This window comes from Oncorhynchus tshawytscha, linkage group LG14 (genome assembly GCF_018296145.1).
Source record: "Oncorhynchus tshawytscha isolate Ot180627B linkage group LG14, Otsh_v2.0, whole genome shotgun sequence".
Taxonomy (NCBI): Eukaryota; Metazoa; Chordata; class Actinopteri; order Salmoniformes; family Salmonidae; genus Oncorhynchus; species Oncorhynchus tshawytscha.
In genome coordinates this window covers 13,837,009-13,859,045 of record NC_056442.1, presented here as the reverse complement: position 1 = coordinate 13,859,045, position 22,037 = coordinate 13,837,009, and the positions used below count along the sequence as shown (strand labels likewise).

The window sequence follows — 22,037 nt, the reverse complement described above, 5'->3', positions numbered from 1 at the left end:
TAGGATTAGGTCCTCACTGTCCACGTAATCGTATTCGTTATCATCTAAAAGGACAAACGGATCCTAGAACTGTACTCCTACTCCCAGACCCTTTTTGAATTAGGGGCCAGGAGTGATCCACACCCAAATTGACTTTAGACTTGTTGCCGTTGTCAATGGGTCTCTTTCATAGCCAGTGTGGAGATGATATTCTCCTTTTTGCACGCCGTATGGGGTTGTAGCCTACTAGCCATATACAGTAGTCTTACAGTTATGAACTGATGACGTTCTCAGCCTACGTTTAATGATCTCTTTGGCCCCTCCCTCAGTGTGCAAATGGCCCCTTTCATTGACTGACTGAGCATGATGGAGGAGGCCTGTTTGCCCAGAGGGGATTCGGGAGAGCGGGTGAGAAGAGGGGTGAAAGAAAAGAAAATGAGCACTGCCTTGTGCCCTGAAATAGCCGCTATTTATTCGTCCACGCTCACCCGCCTGCTTTGTCGCATAGCGATCAAAGCACTTGAGAGCAGTAATACCAACTGTTTTTGGCCTACTCATATAACCCCCCCCCACCCCCGCCCTACCATTTGGGAGAGTCCAGCCACACCCTTATCTATGTTCCTCTCCAGAACAGAACCCAAGGCCAGGAACAGTGGAGGGTATTGTGACGGGGGGGGCGAGACGAGGTGTGTCGACAGCTGTTGAAGCAGACTTTCTAAATTTAGTCAGTGTTAAATGTTACAGACTAGACTTATGTGTGCAGGGTAAGGGAAAAACAAGCCACTGTCTTCTATAGCAGCCTTAGTTTGAGATGCTCACACGCGCGCGCGCACACTTCCCAGGGGACAATTTAGCGGTGCTGAGAATATGGGACCCACTCTATAATGAGCCATTACCTCACACACTGGAGTGCTATTCTTAACCCAGCAATCCTCCCTAAATGTTTTTTGTTCTTGATGTTAATTTTTGTTCCACCCCCTCAGGAGACTACAGCTGAGCCCTACCAAACTCACAGGAATGCCCCCCTCTTTTTCATCTACCTCTCCAGAATGGAATAGTGGGGTTAAAGGGGAATTCAGCATTTTACAACTTAATGTAAGACTGTTACTCATCCTGTATGGCTTAGTTGGTAGAGCATGACACTTTCAACGCCAGGATTATGGGTTTGATTCCGGGGGCCACCCGTAAGTAACGTGTACACGCATGACTAAGTATTTTTGGATAAAAGCGCCTTCTACTTGACATTTATTATTAACTTCCCCTGTAGCTGATTTTCCTAAAAGGTTACCATTGTTGTAATAAGAGTGTTTTTCTCCTTTTGAGAATTCATTCATTGTGATACGATGTGATGTTGATGTATTTTTGGACTTGAAAAGGCTCTCATCTACATTGGGGTCACGATGGAGTTTGTAGTTTGAGAGACAGAGAAAATGAGTTGCCGAGTGAGAAATAGGATTATGGGTTGGTCTGTGTGTTGTCTGGCTGTCATGTTTTTCTATGGAGGATGCTGTTGAGACGATGTGTCACTGCTGCCACTGTTTTATTAGCCCCTCTGTCATTCATGCATCAGACACACACACACACACACAAGGGAGTTGGTTGTGTGTGTGTGAGCATTGTCTGGGTGGGTGGGTGGGTGGGTGGGGTACGACGCCAAAATTAGACTACATCCACGCCCATTTAGAAGTTTGGTTTATGGAAATGTCTATTCAGCCATTAGTCATGATGTGTTTTCATACAGCTTACGGCATAGTCACAAACTCTACAGCTTCCACTTTCTGAATCATAAAAGGGTCATCAATCCTCTGTGTTGGAGATAGTGAAGCTAGTGTAGAAAGGTTAGCTGTGTGTGTGTGTGTGTGTGTGTGTGTGTGTGTGTGCGTGCACACTTGCATTCACGCTTACCATGGTCTTGTTCGGTGGGCACAAAGTCCGAGAGCTCTCCCAAAACTAAGTGATGTTCTTTCTGATTCTGAACTTGTTCAGTAAGAAACAAGAAACACTCTGTTTTCCTTGGCAAATGTTCTGCTCCTGTGAGCTCTAATGTACAGGACCCGGGACGAGGCTGAGAACAAACCAAATAAACAACAGTGTTCTGTTCCTACTCGGATGCAAAGTGAATCAATGAAGAGACTGCAGAGTTCCACGTAATCTTATCTATGATGTAATGGGCAATTCCACAGTAACAAAATGATGACACAAAGCACACAAAACGTCATCATGTTACCAAACTTTGCATCTGTACTGTTCTTCAAGTAAATGTGTTTTTGTCAAATTCTCTGGAAATTGGAACTCTGGAACTCTGTGGCCTCTTCATTAATTCACTTTCAGTACATACACCACCATTCAAAAGTTTGGGGTCACTTAGAAATGTCCTTGTTTTTGAAAGAAAAGCAACATTTTTGTCCATTTAAAATAACTACAAATTGATCCGAAATACAGTGTAGATGTTGTAAATGACTATTGTAGCTGGAAATGGCTGATTTTTAATGGAATATCTACATAGGCGTACAGAGTAGAGGTCGACCGATTTTATGATTTTTCAACGCAGATACCGATTATTGGAGGACCAAAAAGGCCGCTACCGATTTAATCGGCCTATTTAAAAAATATATATATAAAAACATTTTTTGTAATAATGATAATTACAACAATACTGAATGAACTCTTATTTTAACTTAATATAATACATCAATAAAATCCATTTAGCCTCAAGTAAATAATGAAATATGTTCAATTTGCTTTAAATAATGCAAAGACAAAGTGTTGGAGAAGAAAGTAAAAGTGCAATATGTAAGAAAGCTAACGTTTCAGTTCCTTGCTCAGAACATGAAAACATATGAAAGCTGGTGGTTCCTTTTAACATGAGTCTTCCATATTCCCAGGTAAGAAGTTTTAGGTTGGTAGTTATTATAGGAATTATAGGACTATTTCTCTCTATACCATTTTGTATTTCATTAACCTTTGACTTGGATGTTCTTATAGGCACTTTTAGTATTGCCAGTGTAACAGTATAGCTTCCGTCCCTCTCCTCGCTCCTCCCTGGGCTCGAACCAGCAACACAACAACAACAGCCACCCTCGACGCAGCATTACCATGCAGAGCAGGGGGAACAACTGCTAGAAGGCTCAGAGCGAGTGACGTTTCAAATGCTATTAGTGCATGCTAACTAGCTAGCCATTTCACTCCGGTTACACGAGCCTCATCTCGAGAGTTGATAGGCTTGAAGTCATAAACAGCGCAATGCTTGACGCACAACTTAGAGCTGCTGGCAAAACGCATGAAAGTGCTGTTTGAATGAATGTTTACGCGCCTGCTTCTGCCTACCACTGCTCAGTCAGATACTTAGATACTTGTATGCTCAGTCAGATTATATGTAACGCAGGACACGCTAGATAATATCTAGTAATATCATCAACCATGTGTAGTTAACTAGTGATTATGATTGATTGTTTTTATAAGATATGTTTAATGCTAGCTAGCAACTTACCTTGGCTTACTGCATTTGCGTAACAGGCAGTCTCCTTGTGGAGTGCAACGAGAGACAGGCAGGTCGTTATTGTGTTGGACTGGTTAACTGTAAGGTTGCAAGATTTGCAATTGTTAGCACAGCTGAAAACTGTTGTTCTGATTAAAGAACCAATAAAACTGTCCTTCTTTAGACTAGTTGAGTATCTGGAGCATCAGCATTTGTGGGTTCAATTACAGGCTCAAAATGCCCAGAAACAAAGACCGTCCTTCTGATACTCATCAGTCTATTCTTTTTCTGAGAAATTAAGGCTATTCCATGTAAGAAATTGCCAAGAAACTGAAGATCTCGTACAACGCTGTGTACTGCTCTCTTCACAGAACAGCGCAAACAGTCTCTAACCAGAATAAAAAGCGAATCCCCAGTGCACATTTGAGCAAGAGGACAAGTACATTAGAGTGTCTAGTTTAAGAAACCGACGCCTCACAAGTCCTCAACAGGCAGCTTTATTAAATAGTACTCGCAAAAACCCCAGTCTTACCTTAAACAGTGACGAGATGACTCTGGGATTCTGGCCTTGTAGGCAGAGTTGCAAAGAAAAAGCCATATCTGACTGGCCAGTAAAAGATTAAGATGGGCAAAAGAACACAGACAGTGGACAGAGGAACTCTGCCTAGAAGGCCAGCATCCCGGAGTCGCCTCTTCACTGTTGACGTTGAGACTGGTGTTTTGCGGGTACCATTTAATGAAGCTGCCAGTTTCATTCTATTAGTATGGAGTTGTCTGAATGCCTTCTCCTGTTCTTTCTTCCCCCCACTCTTGTCTTCATTCTCTCTCGCTCCCTCCCTATTTCTCTCTCCGTCATGCTCCTTCCCTCTCTCTGCCTAACTCTCCTTCTATACTCTCCCTTTTTCTCTTTCCTCCCCTCCTCTCTCTGCCTTCCATTCCCTCTCTCTCCCTACTTTCTGCTCTATCAATCCTCATCTCCTTGTTTTTCTCCATTCTTTTGGAAACGCTTCTTATCTCTCCTTCCCTCCCCCTCTCAAATATACTTATATAGCGCCAATTGGTTTGCATGTGAAGCATGAGTGGCTAGCTGATTTCTATTCCGATTACACAGAAGTCAACCAAACACCTAGGTTAAACACTGTTCTACTAGGCTACATAACATCAGCCTGCATTTATCTCTGTCATTTAGATTTATGTAGTGTTTAAAATTCACATTTATATGGCTTGTGGGGGTGTGTGTGTGGTTATATACATATGCATTGGCTACAGGTTAGGGTTCTACACCTCCTGACTTGACTGTCAGTGAGCATCCCATGTATGACCTTTGATGACGCTGCCTGTTGACCCTCCATAGGCCGACATCGCATCCTTTCCCTTCTCTATATGAAACACTCTTCGCCCTTGCCCAGCTTGAGCACTCAACAGTACATTGACAGTTTGTGTTCTGTTCTCTATTCCCAGCCTCATGGTTAAGAACTGGAAGCCAGCCATTACCTTCTTTAATTTAGAGAAGTGCTTTTCCAGAACAGTCCCCTCAATCTTTCTCCCCCTTTCTCTTCCTTCCTCTCCCTCTATATTCCCCCTCCTCGGAGGCACAGGCCAACCCAAACTGGTGGCCTTCTGTGGGGCAGTCGTGTGTGTGTTTCCTATGTACCCCTCCCTCTCTGGCAGAGGCTTAACACCACAACATCCCCAGTGGGGTGACCTCTGAACCCTGAGGTGGCCCCTTTGCTCTGACCCCGGTGGTGATGGGAGACAGATGCGTGAGTGTCATGCTCAGGCTTCTCATAGACACAGAAGCCTGGAGAGAGTGATGGAGGGAGAAAGAGACACAGGGAGAGAGAGATGGTGAGAGGGAGAGAGAGATGGTGAGAGGGAGAGAGAGATGGTGAGAGGGAGAGAGAGATGGTGAGAGGGTGAGGAGAGAGATGGTGAGATGGGGGAGAGAGAGATGGTGAGAGGGAGAGAGAGAGGGAGATGGTGAGAGGGAGAGGGGATGGTGAGAGGGAGATGGGGAGAGGGAGAGAGATGGTGAGATGGGGAGGGAGCGAGATGGTGAGATGGTGGAGGGAGCGAGATGGTGAGAGGGAGAGCGAGATGGTGAGAGGGAGAGCGAGATGGTGAGAGGGAGAGCGAGATGGTGAGAGGGAGTGAGAGGGAGAGCGAGAAGAAGAGGGATTGATGTTTGTTTTTGTGATAACTCACACGCTGTCTGTTTCAGGTAGTGCTGATGCCCCCGGTTGTAAATCAATCATGCCCTTCGTAGCAGGTGTTTAAGTGAATTATCAGTTTTAAGTGAATTATCACCTGGGACGCTGATTTAAACGGTGCGGCCAACTCTCACGTGTTGGATGTGAGATGCATTTGACCCTCTTCACACACCACACCTTTTTATTTCTCACTTATTGAAAAAAGTACTGCGTTTATTTTCTAATTAATCCAATTCAGTGTGTTTAACTTATCAACTGTGTTTGGAAATGGGATCATATTCATCTGCAATTCTATATCATGAGCATTCAAGGAGCGGGACACTAATCCGGATGCTTACAAGAAATCCTGCTATGCCCTCAGACAAACCATCAAACAAGCAAAGCGTCAATACAGGATTAAGATTGAATCCTACTACACCGGCTCTGACACTTTTCGGATGTGGCAGGGCTTGAAAACTATTACGGACTACAAAGGGAAACCCAGACGTGAGATGCCCAGGGACGCAAGCCTACCAGACGAGCTAAATGCCTTTTATGCAAGCAACACTGAAGCATGTACGTGAGCACCAGCTGTTTTGGACGACTAAGTGATAACGCTCTCGGTAGCCGATGTGAGCCAGACCTTTTAAACACGTCAACATTCACAAAGCCATGGGGCCAGACGGATTACCAGGACGTGTACTCAAAGCATGCCCGGACCAACTGGCAAGTGTCTTCACTGACATTTTCAACCTCTCCCTGACTGAGTCTGTAATTACCTACATGTTTCAAGCAGACCACCATAGTCCCTGTGCCCAAGGAAGCAATGGTAATCTGCCTAATGATTACCGCCCCGTAGCACTCATATCGGTAGCCATGCTTTGAAAGGCTGGTCATGGCTCACATCAACATCATCCTGGATACCCTAGACCCACTCCAATTCGCATACCGCCATAACAGATCCACCGATGACGCAATCTCAATCGCACTCCACACTGCCCTTTCCCACCAGGACAAAAGGAACAACTATGTGGGAATGCTGTTCATTGACTACAGCTCAGCGTTCAACACCATAGTGCCCACGAAGCTCATCATTAAGATAAGTACTCTGGGACTAAACGCCTCCCTCTGCAACTGGATCCTGGACTTCCTGACGGGCCATCCCCAGGTGGTAAGGGTAGGCAACAACACGTCTGCTACACTGATCCTCAACACAGAGGCCCCTCGGGTGTGTACTTAGTCCCCTCCTGTACTCCCGGTTCACCCACAACTGCGTGGCCAAACAAGACTCCAACACCAAGTTTGCTGATGACACAACAGGGTTATGCCTGATTACCGACAATGATGAGACAGCCTATAGGAGGAGGTCAGGACAACCACCTCTCCCTCAATGTGAGCAAGAAAGGAGCTGATCGTGGACTATAGGAAAAGCCGGGCCGAACAGGCCCCCATTAACATCGATGGGGCTGTAATGGAGCGGGTCGAGAGTTTCAAGTTCCTCGGTGTCCACATCACCAACGATTTATCATGGTCCAAACACATCAAGACAGTCGTGAAGAGGGCACGACAAAACCTTTTCCCCCTCAGGAGACTGAAAAGATAGGGCATGGGTCCCCAGATCCTCAAAGTTCTACAGCTGCACCATCGAGAGCATCCTGACCGATTGCATCAATGCCTGGTATGGCAACTGCTCGGCATCTGACTGCGAGATGCTACAGAGGGTAGTGTGAATGGCCCAAGCTTCCTGCCACCCAGGACCTATATACTAGGCCGTGTCAGAGGAAAGCCCATACAATTGTCAAGTCTAGGACCAAAAGGCTCATTAACAGCTTCTATCCCCAAGCCTTAAGAATGCTGAACAATTAATCAAATGCCACCAGATTTCTAAACCCCCACCCGCCCCTCCATTTTTGTTTTGTACACTGCTGCTACTCGCTTTTTTATTATCTATGCATAGTCACTTCACCCCTACCTACATGTACAAATTATCTCGACTAACCAGTACCTCCGCACATTAACTCGGTACTGGTACCTCCTGTATATAGCCTCGTTATTGTTATTTTGTTACTTTTTGCTATTTTTTTTACTTTACATTATTTGGTAAATATTTTCTTAACCAACAGTGCAGTTCAATAAATATTAATGGGCTTGTAAAGTAAGCATTTCACGGTAAGTTCTACACTTGTTGAATTTGGCGCATGTGACGAATAAAGTTTGCTTTGTAACCGTGGCAGCTTCACCTGGGAGATCCATCATCTTCCTGCCACTGCACTGTGTACCCCGACAGATTGAAGGTTGTAATTGGTTTAGTAAGTGTCCGGGGCCAAGGCAATTGGATGCACATTTTATAAAGAAATGCCCCTCTATGCTGTGTCTGGTGTGCAGACAAGACGGGCATTTTATGAATTCAATTTCCAAAAGAGCAGCACGGCAACTTGTAGCACTGTTTTGTACAAAATGAATTTGTTGTCACTACTGTCCCTGTCGCAGAATGCTTCCTTATTACAGCATGTGATTATACAGCCTAGTTAGTTATTTAAATTATTTTAATCCACCACTTGCTACTGTTACAATGCTCGTGGTGTAGAAAGGTCGGACGCATATGATCCAATTTCAAAATGATTTTCAGGCACAGTTGATAAGATTCAGGCAATGTCTTCAGGATATTTTATTACCCGGTTAATTTATTTGGCCTTTCACAATAGCTGATGTCATAACATTTCCCATCCCCTACAATGGGCTAAAATATAGACTAATGAGTGTGCTTATCTTAGCAAGAACACTACTGTTATTCCACCTACTTGTTATTATTTTCACTTGCCAATGTTTCTGGTGTAGTTTAGGCTATTTGAAATCGATTATGCCTGCTTGAGTCTTTTGCCCTCAGAACAGCCTCAATTCGTTGGGGCATATGGACTCTACAAGTTGTCGAAAGCATTCCATGGGGATGCTGGCTCATGTTGACTCCAGTGCTTCCCACTGTTGTCAAATTGGCTGGATGTCCTTTGGTGGGTGGACCATTCTTAAAACCCAGCAGCATTGCAGTTCTTGCCACAAACCTCCTCCCCTTCATCTACACTGATTTTGAAGGGATGTCAGTAAGGGATCATAGCATTCACCTGGTCAGTCTGTCATGGAAAGAGATGTTCATAATGTTTTGTACACTCGGCTAGATCATAGCTTTCACCTGGATTCAACTGCCAGTTTATTAGGTACACTCATCTAGTACCGGGTCGGACCCGCTTTGCCTCCATAACAGCCTGAATTCTTGCTGCAGATTGGACGGCGATACACCTAGTTAAATAAAGGTTCAATAAAATAACAATAGAAACACCACCGACACCAGGCTGTACCGTTGACACCAGGCAGGATGGGTTCATGGGCTAATACTGCTTACGCCAAATCCTGACTGCCATTTAGCATGACACAACAGGAACCGGGATTCGTCGACCCAGGCAATGTTTTTCCACTCCTCCAATTGTCCAGTGTTGGTGATTGTGTGTCCACTGGCGCCGCTTCTCCTTGTTTTTAGCTGATAGCAGTGGAACTAGGTGTGGTCGCCCGTCACAATGATCGAAGAGCTTTGCGTTATGCATAAATGCAAAGTATCCTGCTTATGTAGAGTCAGATGGTGGCAACGTTTTGCCAGTCATCCTCACCCACTGAAGATTTATTTTCATGAGATTCTTCTTGAATGTGGGGTAATTTGTAGAAATCAAATGTCACATGGACATATTCAAACCCCAAGTATTTGGGAAGCTTAGATCAGGGGTGGCGAACCCTCTTAGAGAGCTACCTCTTATGCAGTATTTTCTATGGTCCTATTGGTTAGACACTGCCACCAACTTTTAATATTAGCATTTTCTAACCAAAAACCAATGTAATTTAGTGACCCCCAATTGGCATACTCTAAATGTCATGCCCATATAATCTCAAAGTAATTGAAGCCAAGTCGTGGAGAATCCTGACCTGTGATAAAAATCCAAATCCACCCAGATCATGGGTCTTAGCCATGTAAAAAATATGTAGAATTGCAGGAAATTAGCTTTAAAACAGAATTTTTGGGAACCACCAGTTAGGAGTGGAGCCAATGACAACAGGTTGGAGTGAGAATTCCTGTCTTCAATAGTTGGCAGCACTGTTTAAAGCTTATGGTCAACAACCCAAAAAGTGTGTGTGTGTGTGTCTATAATTTTATTACAGCAAGGGGAGTGCTGTCAGACTATAGACGGTGGCTGATTGCCCATCTCTGTACTTGCTTCCCAAATGGCACCCTATTCCCTATATAGTGTCCTACTTTTGACCGGGGTCCATAGGGTGTCATTTCAGACACAGCAGTCTATATAATAGCGCCACCAGTGTATTTGCAAACAGAAAGGAGGCTTATTTAATTCTGTTCTTTTCCTGTCCTCCTGGGTTAGCCATGATGTCATGCTGTAAAGAAGCCCTGTCCCTGGCGCTGTAACAATGGCGATGCTGGGTTTTGATTGACTGCTGGGCTTGGGCGTTGTTATGGAACAGCCCGTGGGGGAAATTAGGCCATTTCCTGTTCTGCCCCCCCCACTTGCCGCGCGCATAGCTACTACATACACACACACACGGGTGTGTGCCCTGTTCACTGTACATTGTGTATCTCACATATATGGTGGCCATGCCAACTAAATGGTTGACTGGGATGGCCAAGGGGTTTTAGGTAGGCGATGGTTGGGCAGCTGAAGAGACACCGTGTGGAAAGACTGTGTGCGTGCAACTGTCCATGCCTGTAAATTTACACACACACACACACACACACACACACACACACACACACACACACACACACAACAGTGGTTCTGTGTAAGCTAGCTATCTTGAATGTATCTGCCCATGATCCGAAACAGACTCCTTTCCCGCTGCTGTGCGTATTTTGCACGCATGAACTTTTGTGTGTTGTGAGTGAGGGTATACGTGTCTGTCTGTGTGTTTATGGCCTGTGCCAGTGCCCACCAGGCCCACTCTCACACTCAGCCAAACTAGGCCCAAATCACAGGCTGTTTAACCACAGGATGCTAACTGCAACTCAGCACAGCAGGCCTTTTCTCCCTCCCTGTTCTCTCTTCTTTCCCTCACTCTGATCCCTCCCTGCTCTCGCTCTCTGCTCTGTGCTCTTCTCTCTCTCTGCTCCCTCTCTGCTTTTCTTTCTCCCTTCCTCTCTCACTCTTCTGCTTCTTCCTCTCACTCTTTCTTTGAGCTGTTAACACAAGAAAATAAAGATTTGGAGGTAGAGAATGCAGCGAAGTATGTAAGCTCTCTCTTTTCTTTCTGCTCTCTCTCAGGGGAATAAGAGGAGAGGGGATTTTCAAAGCAAGCCCTTCCTGCCTTTCCTCTCCACTGCTCCCTCCACACTTAAACACATTGCTCCTCTCTTTGAGACATTGCTATTACATTATACTACCTTCTACACACACACACACTCCAACATAATGCTGCAGAAAATTATACTGTACAGATACAATCTCAATTAAGCTCAATGCTGATCTTGGATCAGATTGCGGGTCACACACAGCTTTATTCTCATGAAATTTCAGGAATTTTTGAGTAAAAATGTTTGACCATTAACAATCCTATTTTTCTCTAACTCCTAAACCTTAACCCCAAAACCATAAACCTAACCCTTAAGCTTTAAAATAGCATTTGAAAAAAAGTGTTTTTCTACACTGTCAAGATATTCGGGTGAATTATTAGGGCATTGGGGTCCTGTTAAGCTAGGAAAACAAGTGCACACACACACAGTATCAAAAGCAGCGCTCAATTTGGGGTTTCCCCCCCATGTACCTGTGGAGGGTCCTGTTGTCTGGTACAGTACAGTTAAGGGGAAGCACTATACCCCCTGGAAAACTAATGAGATTACCTTAGGCCTGAGCTTCTGTTTCATCTGAATGGGCTGCTATCAGACCTGGTACAGATACTTGATTGAGCTCAATGGAACCCATAGAATATACCCCAAACTGCAAACCTGCCTGCCTGGCACTCTAAGCAGGCTTGCACATACGGTCAAAGGTTTTAAAAGATTTCAAATAGTATTTGAACCCAGGTCTGGCTGTTGTAGGGGTTCATGTACTGTAGGAACACAGGGAAACATTGTGGGGATAACACTGTGCCTTTGTGTCTTTAGGCAACTTTGTCACACACTGCTGCCATGCCCGTGATACCATGTTGCCGTGTGTGTGCTTGTTTCTGTCTCACTTCTCACTAGGTGTGTGCCTGTGTGTGTGTGTGTGTGTGTGTGTGTGTGTGTGTGTGTGTGTGTGTGTGTGTGTGTGTGTGTGTGTGTGTGTGTGTGTGAAAAGAGAGAACGGGGGGGCGTAGTCATTGAAATATGTGTTTACAGTTTCGTGGTAGAGGGTGTGCGTCCGTGCGTGTACATTTGAAGTCGGAAGTTTGCATACACTAATGCATCATTAAAACTCGTTTTTCAACCACTCCACACATTTCTTGTAAACAAACTATAGTTTTGGCAAGTCGGTTAGGACATCTACTGTGTGCATGACACAAGTCATTTTTCCAACAATTGTTTACAGACAGATTATTTCACTTATGATTCACTGTATCACAATTCCAGTGGGTCAGAAGTTTACATACACAGTAAGCTGACTGTGTAATTAAATAGCCTGGAAAATTCCAGAAAATGATGTCATGGCTTTAGAAGCTTCTGATAGGCTAATTGACATCATTTGAGTCAATTTGAGGTGTACCTGTGGATGTATTTCAAGGCCTACCTTCAAACTCAGTGCCTCTTTGCTTGACATCATGGGGAAATCAAAATAAATCAGCCAAGGCCTCAGAAGAATGTAGACCTCCACAAGTCTGGTTCATCCTTGGGAGCAATTTCCAAATGCCTGAAGGTACAACGTTCATCTGTACAAACAATAGTACGCAAGTATAAACACTATGGGACCACATAGCCATCATATTGCTCAGGAAGGAGACGCATTCTGTCTCCTAGAGATGAATGTACTTTGGTGCGAAAAGTGCAAATCAATCCCAGAACAAAAGCAAAGGACCTTGTGAAGATGCTGGAGGAAACGGGTACAAGAGGATTTATATCCACAATAAAACGAGTTCTATATTGACATAACCTGAAAGGCCACTCAGTAAGGAAGTAAGGAAGTCACTGCTCCAAAACTGCCATAAAAAAGCCAGACTACGGCTTGCAACTGCACATGGGGGCAAAGATTTGTACTTTTTGGAGAAATGTCCTCTGGTCTGATGAAACAAATGTAGCTTACCAAAAAACCTAAATTCACCCAACTTATTATGGGAAGCTTGTGGAAGGCTACCTAAAATGTTTGAACCAAGTTAAACAATTTTAAAGGCAATGCTACCAAATACTAATTGAGTGCATGTCAACTTCTGACCCACTGGGAATGTGATGAAAGAAATAAAAGCTAAAAGAAATCATTCTCTCTACAATTATTCTGACATTTCACATTCTTAAAATAGGGGTGATCCCTAAGACATGGAATTTTTACTAGGATTAAATGTGAAAAACTGAGTTTAAATGTATTTGGCTCAGGTGGATGTAAACTTCCAACTTCAACTGTATGTGGCCATGTGTGAGGGAGTGTTTTCTTGTGTCCCACTGTGTGTGGCTGTGCCTCCCCATGTCCTCATGGAGCCTATCAGTAGATAAAGATAAGATAGCGTTCCTCTGACTGGATCCCGTGCTGTGTTTTCATTCCTAAGTTTGTGTGACACTAATACTCCACTAAACTGTTTCCCTCTCCAAACCAGGAAGTGATGCAATAGGAACAGGATGTGAAGGGGTCAGCTATTACACCAATATGATTCTGACTGCCTGATGTTGGAGGGGATCAGAAAGGAGTGTGGTCAGAGATTGGTTTAGTCACACAGATGTGGGTGGGGGTTAGGGGAAGGGGCTTCGGTGACGTGTGTGTGTGTGTGTGTGTGTGTGGCGCGCACACACTCACCTCTAGGGGCTTTAAAGGCTTGTCGTGTCACTGGCTCAAGATCTACCGGTGTGGCATTTAGTCATGACACTGCACATGATTTACACACAGTGTCATGACCCAGCAGTGTAAAAGGTGGGAAATAAATAATTAAATCACCTATTTTATAATCTGTCCACAAGAGGGTGCTCTGTCATTGTCATTAGATGGCACAACGAGGCTTTGTGATACAGAATACCACGGCAACGTCCCAAGTGGCACCCCATTCCCTTCATAGTGCATTACAGAGCCCTAGTGCACAATAAGGGAATAGAGTGAAATTTGGGACACAGTTATTGACTGGATGTGGCTGACAGTCGACTTCGACTCTTATCGCCAATGTCTGAACATGGGTATGATGGCATCCAGCATGTGTTATACTGTATCTCTGGCAGACAACAGGGAATTGCCTCCTGCCGTTGCGCAGCCGTATCTATCCACATTATAGAGCTCTTTTTGGCGGTTGCCATGGTAACATGTAAGAAGGTTGAGCTGGTGAAGTTGTGGATTCATCGCGGCCACTGTGCGATGGAATTCTCTCTTAGTAAATGTGTCTGCGTATGCTTGTGTGCACGTGAATTGAAATGTTTTAATCCTTTCAATTGTAATGTGATTCATGTATTCAAATGAGGTACTCTGTGTCTGCCTACAGATGGCGGATATGTCTGACGATGAGCTGGACCACGGGGCAGAGGAGGAGGACAGTGATAAGGAAGACCAGGACCTGGACAAAATGTTTGGAGCCTGGTTGGGAGAACTGGACAAACTCACACAGGTATTGCAGTAGGGGAGGATGGGTGTAATCCTGGTAGCCGTGTCATGGATACCATATCTTGGCAATGGTATCCTAGCAAACCAAATCCAAGTAACCATATTCTAGTAACAATATCATAGTAATAGTATCCATGCAACCATGTCTTAGTAACTGTAACATAGTAACCGTACCCTTGCAATCGTATCCTGGTAACCATATCTCACCAACCATATTATCCTAGTTTCCCACCCATTCGCTGAGTCATGTTAGCTTTCTTCCACTTCCTTCAAGCCTGTTAAAGTCTGGTATTGTTATGCATTAAAGACATGCTCCTGTACTTTGTTTTATGTGTAGTAGCGGTCGACCGATTCTGATTTTTCAACGCCGATACCGATTTAAAACAGCAAAAGATGTTTATGGTTAGGTACATTTGTGCAATGATTGTGCTTTTTTTCGCGAATGCGCCTTTGTTAAATCATCACCCATTTGGCGAAGTAGGCTGTGATTCGAAATAACAGGCACCGCATTGATTATATGCAACTCAGGACAAGCTAGTGTTGTGTCTTTGGCTATGTCGGATTAAGTGATATGACATGCTATTTTATAAAATAATTTCTCCGTAATTAATATTACCTGATTGAGCTAATCATGTAAATGTAATTAACTAGAGAGTCGGGCAACACAAAATAATATTTATAGAGCTGTAATATAAGACCTAGTAATATTTTACATCAATAGCAGCAATGCAAAATTGGGTTTAATTATTTATTTACTAAATACCTAACTAATCACACAGAATTACACATAATTAAATCATAACTTGATTACAAATTACGTCATAAAGGAAACGTCCCTAGTGGGCGGAACAGATATGACAGCTGGTTACACAAAAGAAAAGGGCTGGGTTTGAGTGAAAGAGCGGGAAGACTGAGGCACACAGGGAGAAGCTGTGCTATCTTAAATACAGTATCTGATGCATTCTAAATTACCATTTGGAAAAGAAAATGCAATAAATATTTACTCTGAGCTGCGCTTCGGTAGGCTAATGGTATATGGAAGCCCGTGTTGCCAAACCGAGTCCTTTGAAGAATGTCTCTGGTTGTCAATTGGATACGTTGTAGTGACGTCGTTGGGTGATAGACGGGATACTCTGTCTGTTCCTTCCTAACCCTCGTTGCATCTGCTGTTGCTAACTCAACGGCTAGGAGGTATCACTTCTGTAGTGAATAAGAGTTCAAAGTTCATACCATTCACAACCAAAGCTCACGCTGATGTTGGCTTCGTTCTGTAGTTATTATCAGAACCATTCTGACATTGGACCGTCGTCCTACATCCTCGGAACAGGAGGTTATATTGTCGTCAAGGCTTTATATAGGAAGGGAGAGGAGGGCGTATTTGAAAAGTTTTATAGCCCATGTCCCTTCACAAGGGCAGGCCACTGATAGGGCTCTGCTCAATCTTATGAAAACCCAAATCTCACATTTTAGATGCTAAAATCACATTTCATCCCATCACAAATAATTTCATATTCAAACATTTAAATTGAACAACAATTCCATGTGAATCCGATAACTCTGATGTGTAGACTTTCCACTGTAGAGTTTGTCATCTTATCATTGATGAGAATGTCTCAGATGACAACCGAACTGACATCATATCCATTAAGTACCACCGCATATGTTCAATTGGTCGGATTACCAGAATATAGTTCATTTCCCCCCACCTTCTGATGTTCCCAGAATCTCTATGTTAACCAAGGGTTTTGCAAATGTAACATCAGCAGGGAAGAGAGAGGAAAAAGGGGGGGAGGTATTTGTCATAAACCTACCCCCCCCCAGGCCAACGTCATGACACTATTTAAACTAGTAATATCATCAACCATGTGTAGTTAACTAGTGATTATGTTAAGATTGATAGTTGTTTTATAAGATAAGTTTAATGCTAGCTAGCACCTTACCTTGGCTCCTTGCTGCACTCGCATAACAGGTGGACAGCCTGTCACGCAGTTTCCTCGTGGATTGCAATGTAATCGGTCATAATCGGTGTCCAGAAATGCAGATTACCGATTGTTATGAAAACTTGAAATCGGCCCTAATTAATCAGCCATGCCAATTAATCGGTCAACCTCTGTGGAGTTCATACATGCATAATCTATGAGAATGTCTTACCTCAATTAGCCATGGAATCCCTAGTTTGAAAACGACTGTTTTCTGGAATCCGTGGGGTGCCATTTTCCCTACATTTACCCCCACGTGGGCCAGTCCCCTAGCAATTTGCGTTTCAGCCAATGAGCTTCAGCCCCTCGCCATTTGAGTGACAGCTAGCAAGACGCACACACAGTAGAGCGAGAGGGCAATAATTTGTGAGGTAGTACGCAATATTCGGTGACTATTCAGAACGAGTGGCTAAAAAGTATCAGAGACCATCTTTAAGATGTTGGGGATTTTGATAGTGTGATTTGTCCTCTACAGAGTCTGGATGACGGGAAGCCACAGAAGTCGGTCCAGAAGGCCCCTCTCAGACAGGAAACCAACATGGCTAACTTTTCGTACCGCTTCTCCATGTACAACATCAACGGTAAGACACACACTCAGACCTATATGCCCTACCTACTTCCTGCAGAGCAATGGTGTCTGTGACATGCCTGTGTGACCCACACAACCATTGCTTTACTGCTGTGCAAAAGTACCTTTTCAACCGTCACACTTTCATGAAATCAATATTTTAGCTTCTATTTAGTGTGTGTGTGTGTGTGTGTGTGTGTGTGTGTGTGTGTGTACTAGCATGTGTGTATATAAAATAACATGGATTCACACTCCCCTTTTCCCCCTCCTTACAGAGGCTTTGAACCAGACGACAGAGACCGTAGACCTGGATGCCCTGATGGCTGACTTGTGTTCCATAGAACAGGAGCTCAGCACCATAGGCAAGCCCAACACCGGCACCGCCCGCCAGGCTAAATGTCAACAGCGATGCCCGGGGGGTCGCAGCGCCAGTGTCAAGCAAACTGGCAGTGGTGGGGGGAGTAGCAGCGGGGGCAGCACCAGCAGTAGTACCCGGGCCTCACCGGCCTCCACCGTCCGAGGGGGCAGCTCCAACTCCCACGGGCGCCCGTCGGCATCGAACCTCTCGCTGGACGACATCACGGCCCAGTTGGAGCAGGCGTCACTCAGCATGGACGAGGCGGCGCACCAGACTTCTTCCTCTTACTCCTCGACCACCCTCCGGCGCCCCTCGGCAGGTTCCTCGTCCTCGCAGCACCGGAGGACGGGCTCGGTGGGCACCGTTAGTGAACACGAGGCAGGGGGCCACTCCTCGAGGTCCAGCGTTAATTCTGCATCCGCGTCCAGCATGGACTCTCTGGATATCGACAAGGTGCTGTCTAGGACAGTAGGAGGGTCCGAGCAGGACGGGGGTTCACAAGGCCCCCAGCCGCCACAGGGCCCGGCCAGTACTGAGGTAAGGCACACGCACTCATACACACACTCCAATCTTCACAATCCTCTTTTCCCAATTGTTTCCTGAAAACTATGTAAAAGATGTACCATGAATAGCAATATCTCTTCGTGAAACATTATTACCACTGATAGTTTGTTCCTTTCTATCCTCTGTTGTCTGTATGAGAGTCAACCTGCAAACAAGGCCCAGTTATCTCGGCCTATCAAAAGCCCTTTTTCATGTGCAGGCTTTTAGTTCGGGCAGGGTAATGATTGCCGTTTATGGGGCATTGTGGGACTTCCTTTATTCAGACTAAAAGGGTGGGCTGGCTATCTGAGTTATGACAGTGAAAGGCTGTTTGGTTAGGGGGGAAAATAAACTGCTGCAGTGGTTTGTTTGTTCAAACATGATGAATGATGATGAATGGTATGATGAGTGTGTGTGTGTACGCACGTTCTCTCGAAACCACCCTCTCTAGTTCCCTGCATGGTACACTTCCACTGCATGATGTTTTGACGTCCCAACTGCATGTCATGTGTGCACCGTACAACTCATTGTATTACATTCGTTTGCTATCCGTGTAACACACAATGTTGTGTGTGTGTGTATACTACCCATTGGAAAGTGTGGTATTTTTACAGTACAGTCAGTGAATGCATTGTAATCACTGAAGTCTGCATGTGTGATATGGATTACAATGTATCTACTGTACCCGTTTTGCTGTAAACTCAACCTGCTTGACTTAAGTACGGGAACTTAGTTTAGGTTTACAAGATGGAAAGGAGAAAATATATATGCCACTTAGCAGAGGCTTTTATCCGAAGCGACTAACAGAACAGTGCCTGCATACATACAGTATGTAGTACGTTGTCACTAATTGAACCCACACCCTGGCATTGCTAGCGCCACACATGACCACATATAGAATCAGTATGCGATGGAGAGATTGAATAAGTGGAAGGTAAGGTGTTGAAAGGATAATGTGAACATTTTAAATGGAGAAAGAGAGCTTAACGCCTACTTGAATAAAGTGCACCTTCCCATTGCATGTTTACTGTGTGTGTGTGTGTGTTTGCATCCTCTCTGCACCCATAATGCACCTCCCCGTTTCCCAGCATGCCTCACTACTGCGACGGGCCAATGGTAAGCCGGCCAGACGGCAGCTTGACTTCACCTCACGGGAGGGTGAAGTGGATCTGGACACTGTAAGTGTGTGTGAGTGTGTGTGTGTGTGCGCGCGCACGTGTGTGTTGAAGAAAAAGCAAGACCTGTATGTAGTGTACAGTAGGTGTGTGATTGTGTACAGGTGGGTATTAGCAATCAACTTCAGTAATCACAGCAGTATAATCTTTAGAGAATGTGCTTTTGATAAATCGTCTCTCTTCCCCATCCACAGCGATCTAATATGACTACCACCACAAACAATGCTCCAACTTTTGGACCTCTCTTGCTTCCACACTTTAACCTCCCCCCACCCCCCCTTTTCAAAAGCATTTTTAATGAGCCATTGAGAATCATTGCCCTGACTGTCTTATCTGTTTCTCTCCTCACCTCTGCGCCACCAAGCACTCTTATCTGGACAGAGAAACGTCCCTCATTCTGAAAAGCATTGCAGGAAAGCCTTCTCACCTGCTGACCAAGGTGACGCCTCATTCGCTTGCTTATGCTTGCTTGTGATTGAACTACACTTCTTTACCATCTCCCTAAGCTCCTCCCACAGTGCCAACACCTACCCACAATGCTCGATTGACCTGATTTGGCTCATTTTACTTCTCTCTCTCATCCTTCCGTAGCTTTCTTTTCTCGCCTTTCTCCTGTATGCAGCCCCCTGCTTATATCCCTCCTTTGTCCATTTGATTTTTCTCGTGTTCCTCCCTGTGCTGATGTGTCCATTTTATTACCTGCACTCCTTTCCTCTAGTAGGGAGAAAGAAATGTAGGGTAGGTAACTGGCACTGTGGCTCAGTACAGTTTTGCACTCTATCTAACTTCACTGTCATGACAGTCTTGCAGACAGACCTGGGTCAATATACACTTATGTAAAATACTTTAAAATGTACTTGACTTGATTTGCCTGGGACAATAGAACCAACATAATCCCAAAAGTGCAAAACCAAGCACACCTACCGACCATACTTTTCCTGAGTTGAATTTGAAAGTACGTGACATGCGCTTGACCCAAATCTGGAGTGTTGTTTTATAATAACCCCATACATATGGGCTGCGTTCAGTTGCACTAGGTCTGGAGCATGACTGCATGCCTGTGTGCATCGACGCTGGTTGATATGTGCCTGAGCTTAGAGAAATGGAGCTAGCTGTGTGTGTGTGTGTGTGTGTGTGTGTGTGTAACTCTGAACGCTCCCTTTTATATTATGAAGTCTTTGATGTGTGAGCCACTAATGCTATGGTATAAACCAGTGTTCCTCAACCTGCGGCCCACGGGCTGGGTCTGGTCCTTGGGATGTTGCTTACCGGTCCCTCAGGCGGTTATTTGTCAGACACTGATTCGGTCAAATTGCCAGTGCTCGGTTTAATGGAAGTGGTCGACCAGGGAAGAATGGTCATTTTACGTACGTAAACAGTAGCTTGCAGCCCCCTGGTCCAAAAAAGGTTGAGAAACACTGGTATCAAGGTTGGTGTCGATTCCATTTCAATTAGATCAATACAGGAAGTTAACATAAATTCAATTCCAATGTTCTTTATGGTTTCTTACTGAATTGAGACAATGTTCATGGAATTGACCCCAACCCTGTCTGGTATGGTAAGCATGATCCTGAAACCAACAGGAGCCGAGACTTTGACATTGTTACAAGGCTATTTAGCTGAAAACGTCAATGGATTTGACCTGAGCCCTCCTCTCCAAAGCTAAAGAGAAATAACAAGCCCGGTCATTTTATAGATGACTGACTGGTCTGGTGCAGTGAAATGACACAGGGAAATTTCCATGAAGAAAATAAGGAGCAGTGTCGTATGTTTAAGATATTTGTCTCAGAAATAGCTGGCCTGTTTCATTTGAATCGGCCTCATCCTCTTTCGGGTTAGAAAAGAGGGTCGCTCTCTCCCCCTCTCGGTGCTCCGCTATTCCTTTGCTCTCTTTCTCTCTCTCTATCGTGTGTGTTTATTTATCCATCTTTAATCTAGAACCCCTTCTCCTCTCCCTCCCCACAGCTTTGCACAGTAAAGTACATTCTTGGCATTTGTTTGATGGTTGTGTGTCAGATGTTGACTTTGGTGGATTGTAGAAGTTGGCCACTTTCGATCATGATTTATTTTGCCTTCAAAACAAAAGCCGCTGAGCCAAGTGCTCGTCCTGAGATACACAGGGAGCAGTAGTGATAGATACTGTATTCCAGGGTGAAGAATGGAGATATACTGTATTTCTGTCAATGCTGTAAATGGCAACATTTTTATTTATTTTTTTAAATAAAATGTACCCTTTTTCTCCCCAATTTCGTGGTATCCAGTTGTTAGTAGTTACTATCTTGTCTCATCGCTACAACTCCCGTACGGGCTCTGGAGAGACGAAGGTTGAAAGTCATGCGTCCTCCGATACACAACCCAACCAAGCCACACTGCTTCTTAACACAGCGCATCCAACCCGGAAGCCAGCCGCACCAATGTGTCGGAGGAAACACCGTGCACCTGGCAACCTTGGTTAGCGTGCACTGCGCCCGGCCCGCCACAGGAGTCGCTGGTGCGCGATGAGACAAGGATATCCCTACCGGCCAAACCCTCCCTAACCCAGACGATGCTATGTCAATTGTGCGTCGCCCCACGGACATCCCGGTCGCGGCCGGTTACTGGGTGCGAACCCAGAGTCTCTGGTGGCACAGCTGGCGCTGCAGTACAGCGCCCTTAACCACTGCGCCACCCAGGAGGCAACATTTCGACAAATCTCTCTATTGTGATGCACAGACCCAAGAGCGTTTGTTTTCAGCTTTCCTTGATTAGCGCAAACGCTAGCCAAGGCCGTTTGAAATATTAGTACATCTGTTAATAAACAATTATCTCTACACAAAAGAAGACCCAAAACAAATTCATCAAGCACTTTTTAATTTATGCGGACGGCCTAAATTATCATAATGTATTGGAACGTAATTATGCAGTCATTCTCGGGGGGACGCTAACTGTACTGCTGCTCATTCGAATATTATGGATGCCAACACCTGGAGGATTGTGGGTAGGAGGAGGCACACATCTGTATGTCTTCTG

The 22,037-nt window shown here is 44.8% G+C and overlaps 1 protein-coding gene across 1 annotated transcript in view; it reads left to right on the top strand.

Annotated features, from left to right (window-relative positions):
* The window catches only part of raph1b (Ras association (RalGDS/AF-6) and pleckstrin homology domains 1b), a 75,736-nt gene that overhangs the window by 31,616 nt on the left and 22,083 nt on the right, over positions 1-22,037 (top strand). The window contains 4 exon segments of the mRNA XM_042297062.1: positions 14,287-14,409; positions 16,860-16,965; positions 17,228-17,847; positions 19,393-19,467. Of these exon segments, the coding sequence (XP_042152996.1) occupies positions 14,287-14,409; positions 16,860-16,965; positions 17,228-17,847; positions 19,393-19,467 (924 nt within the window).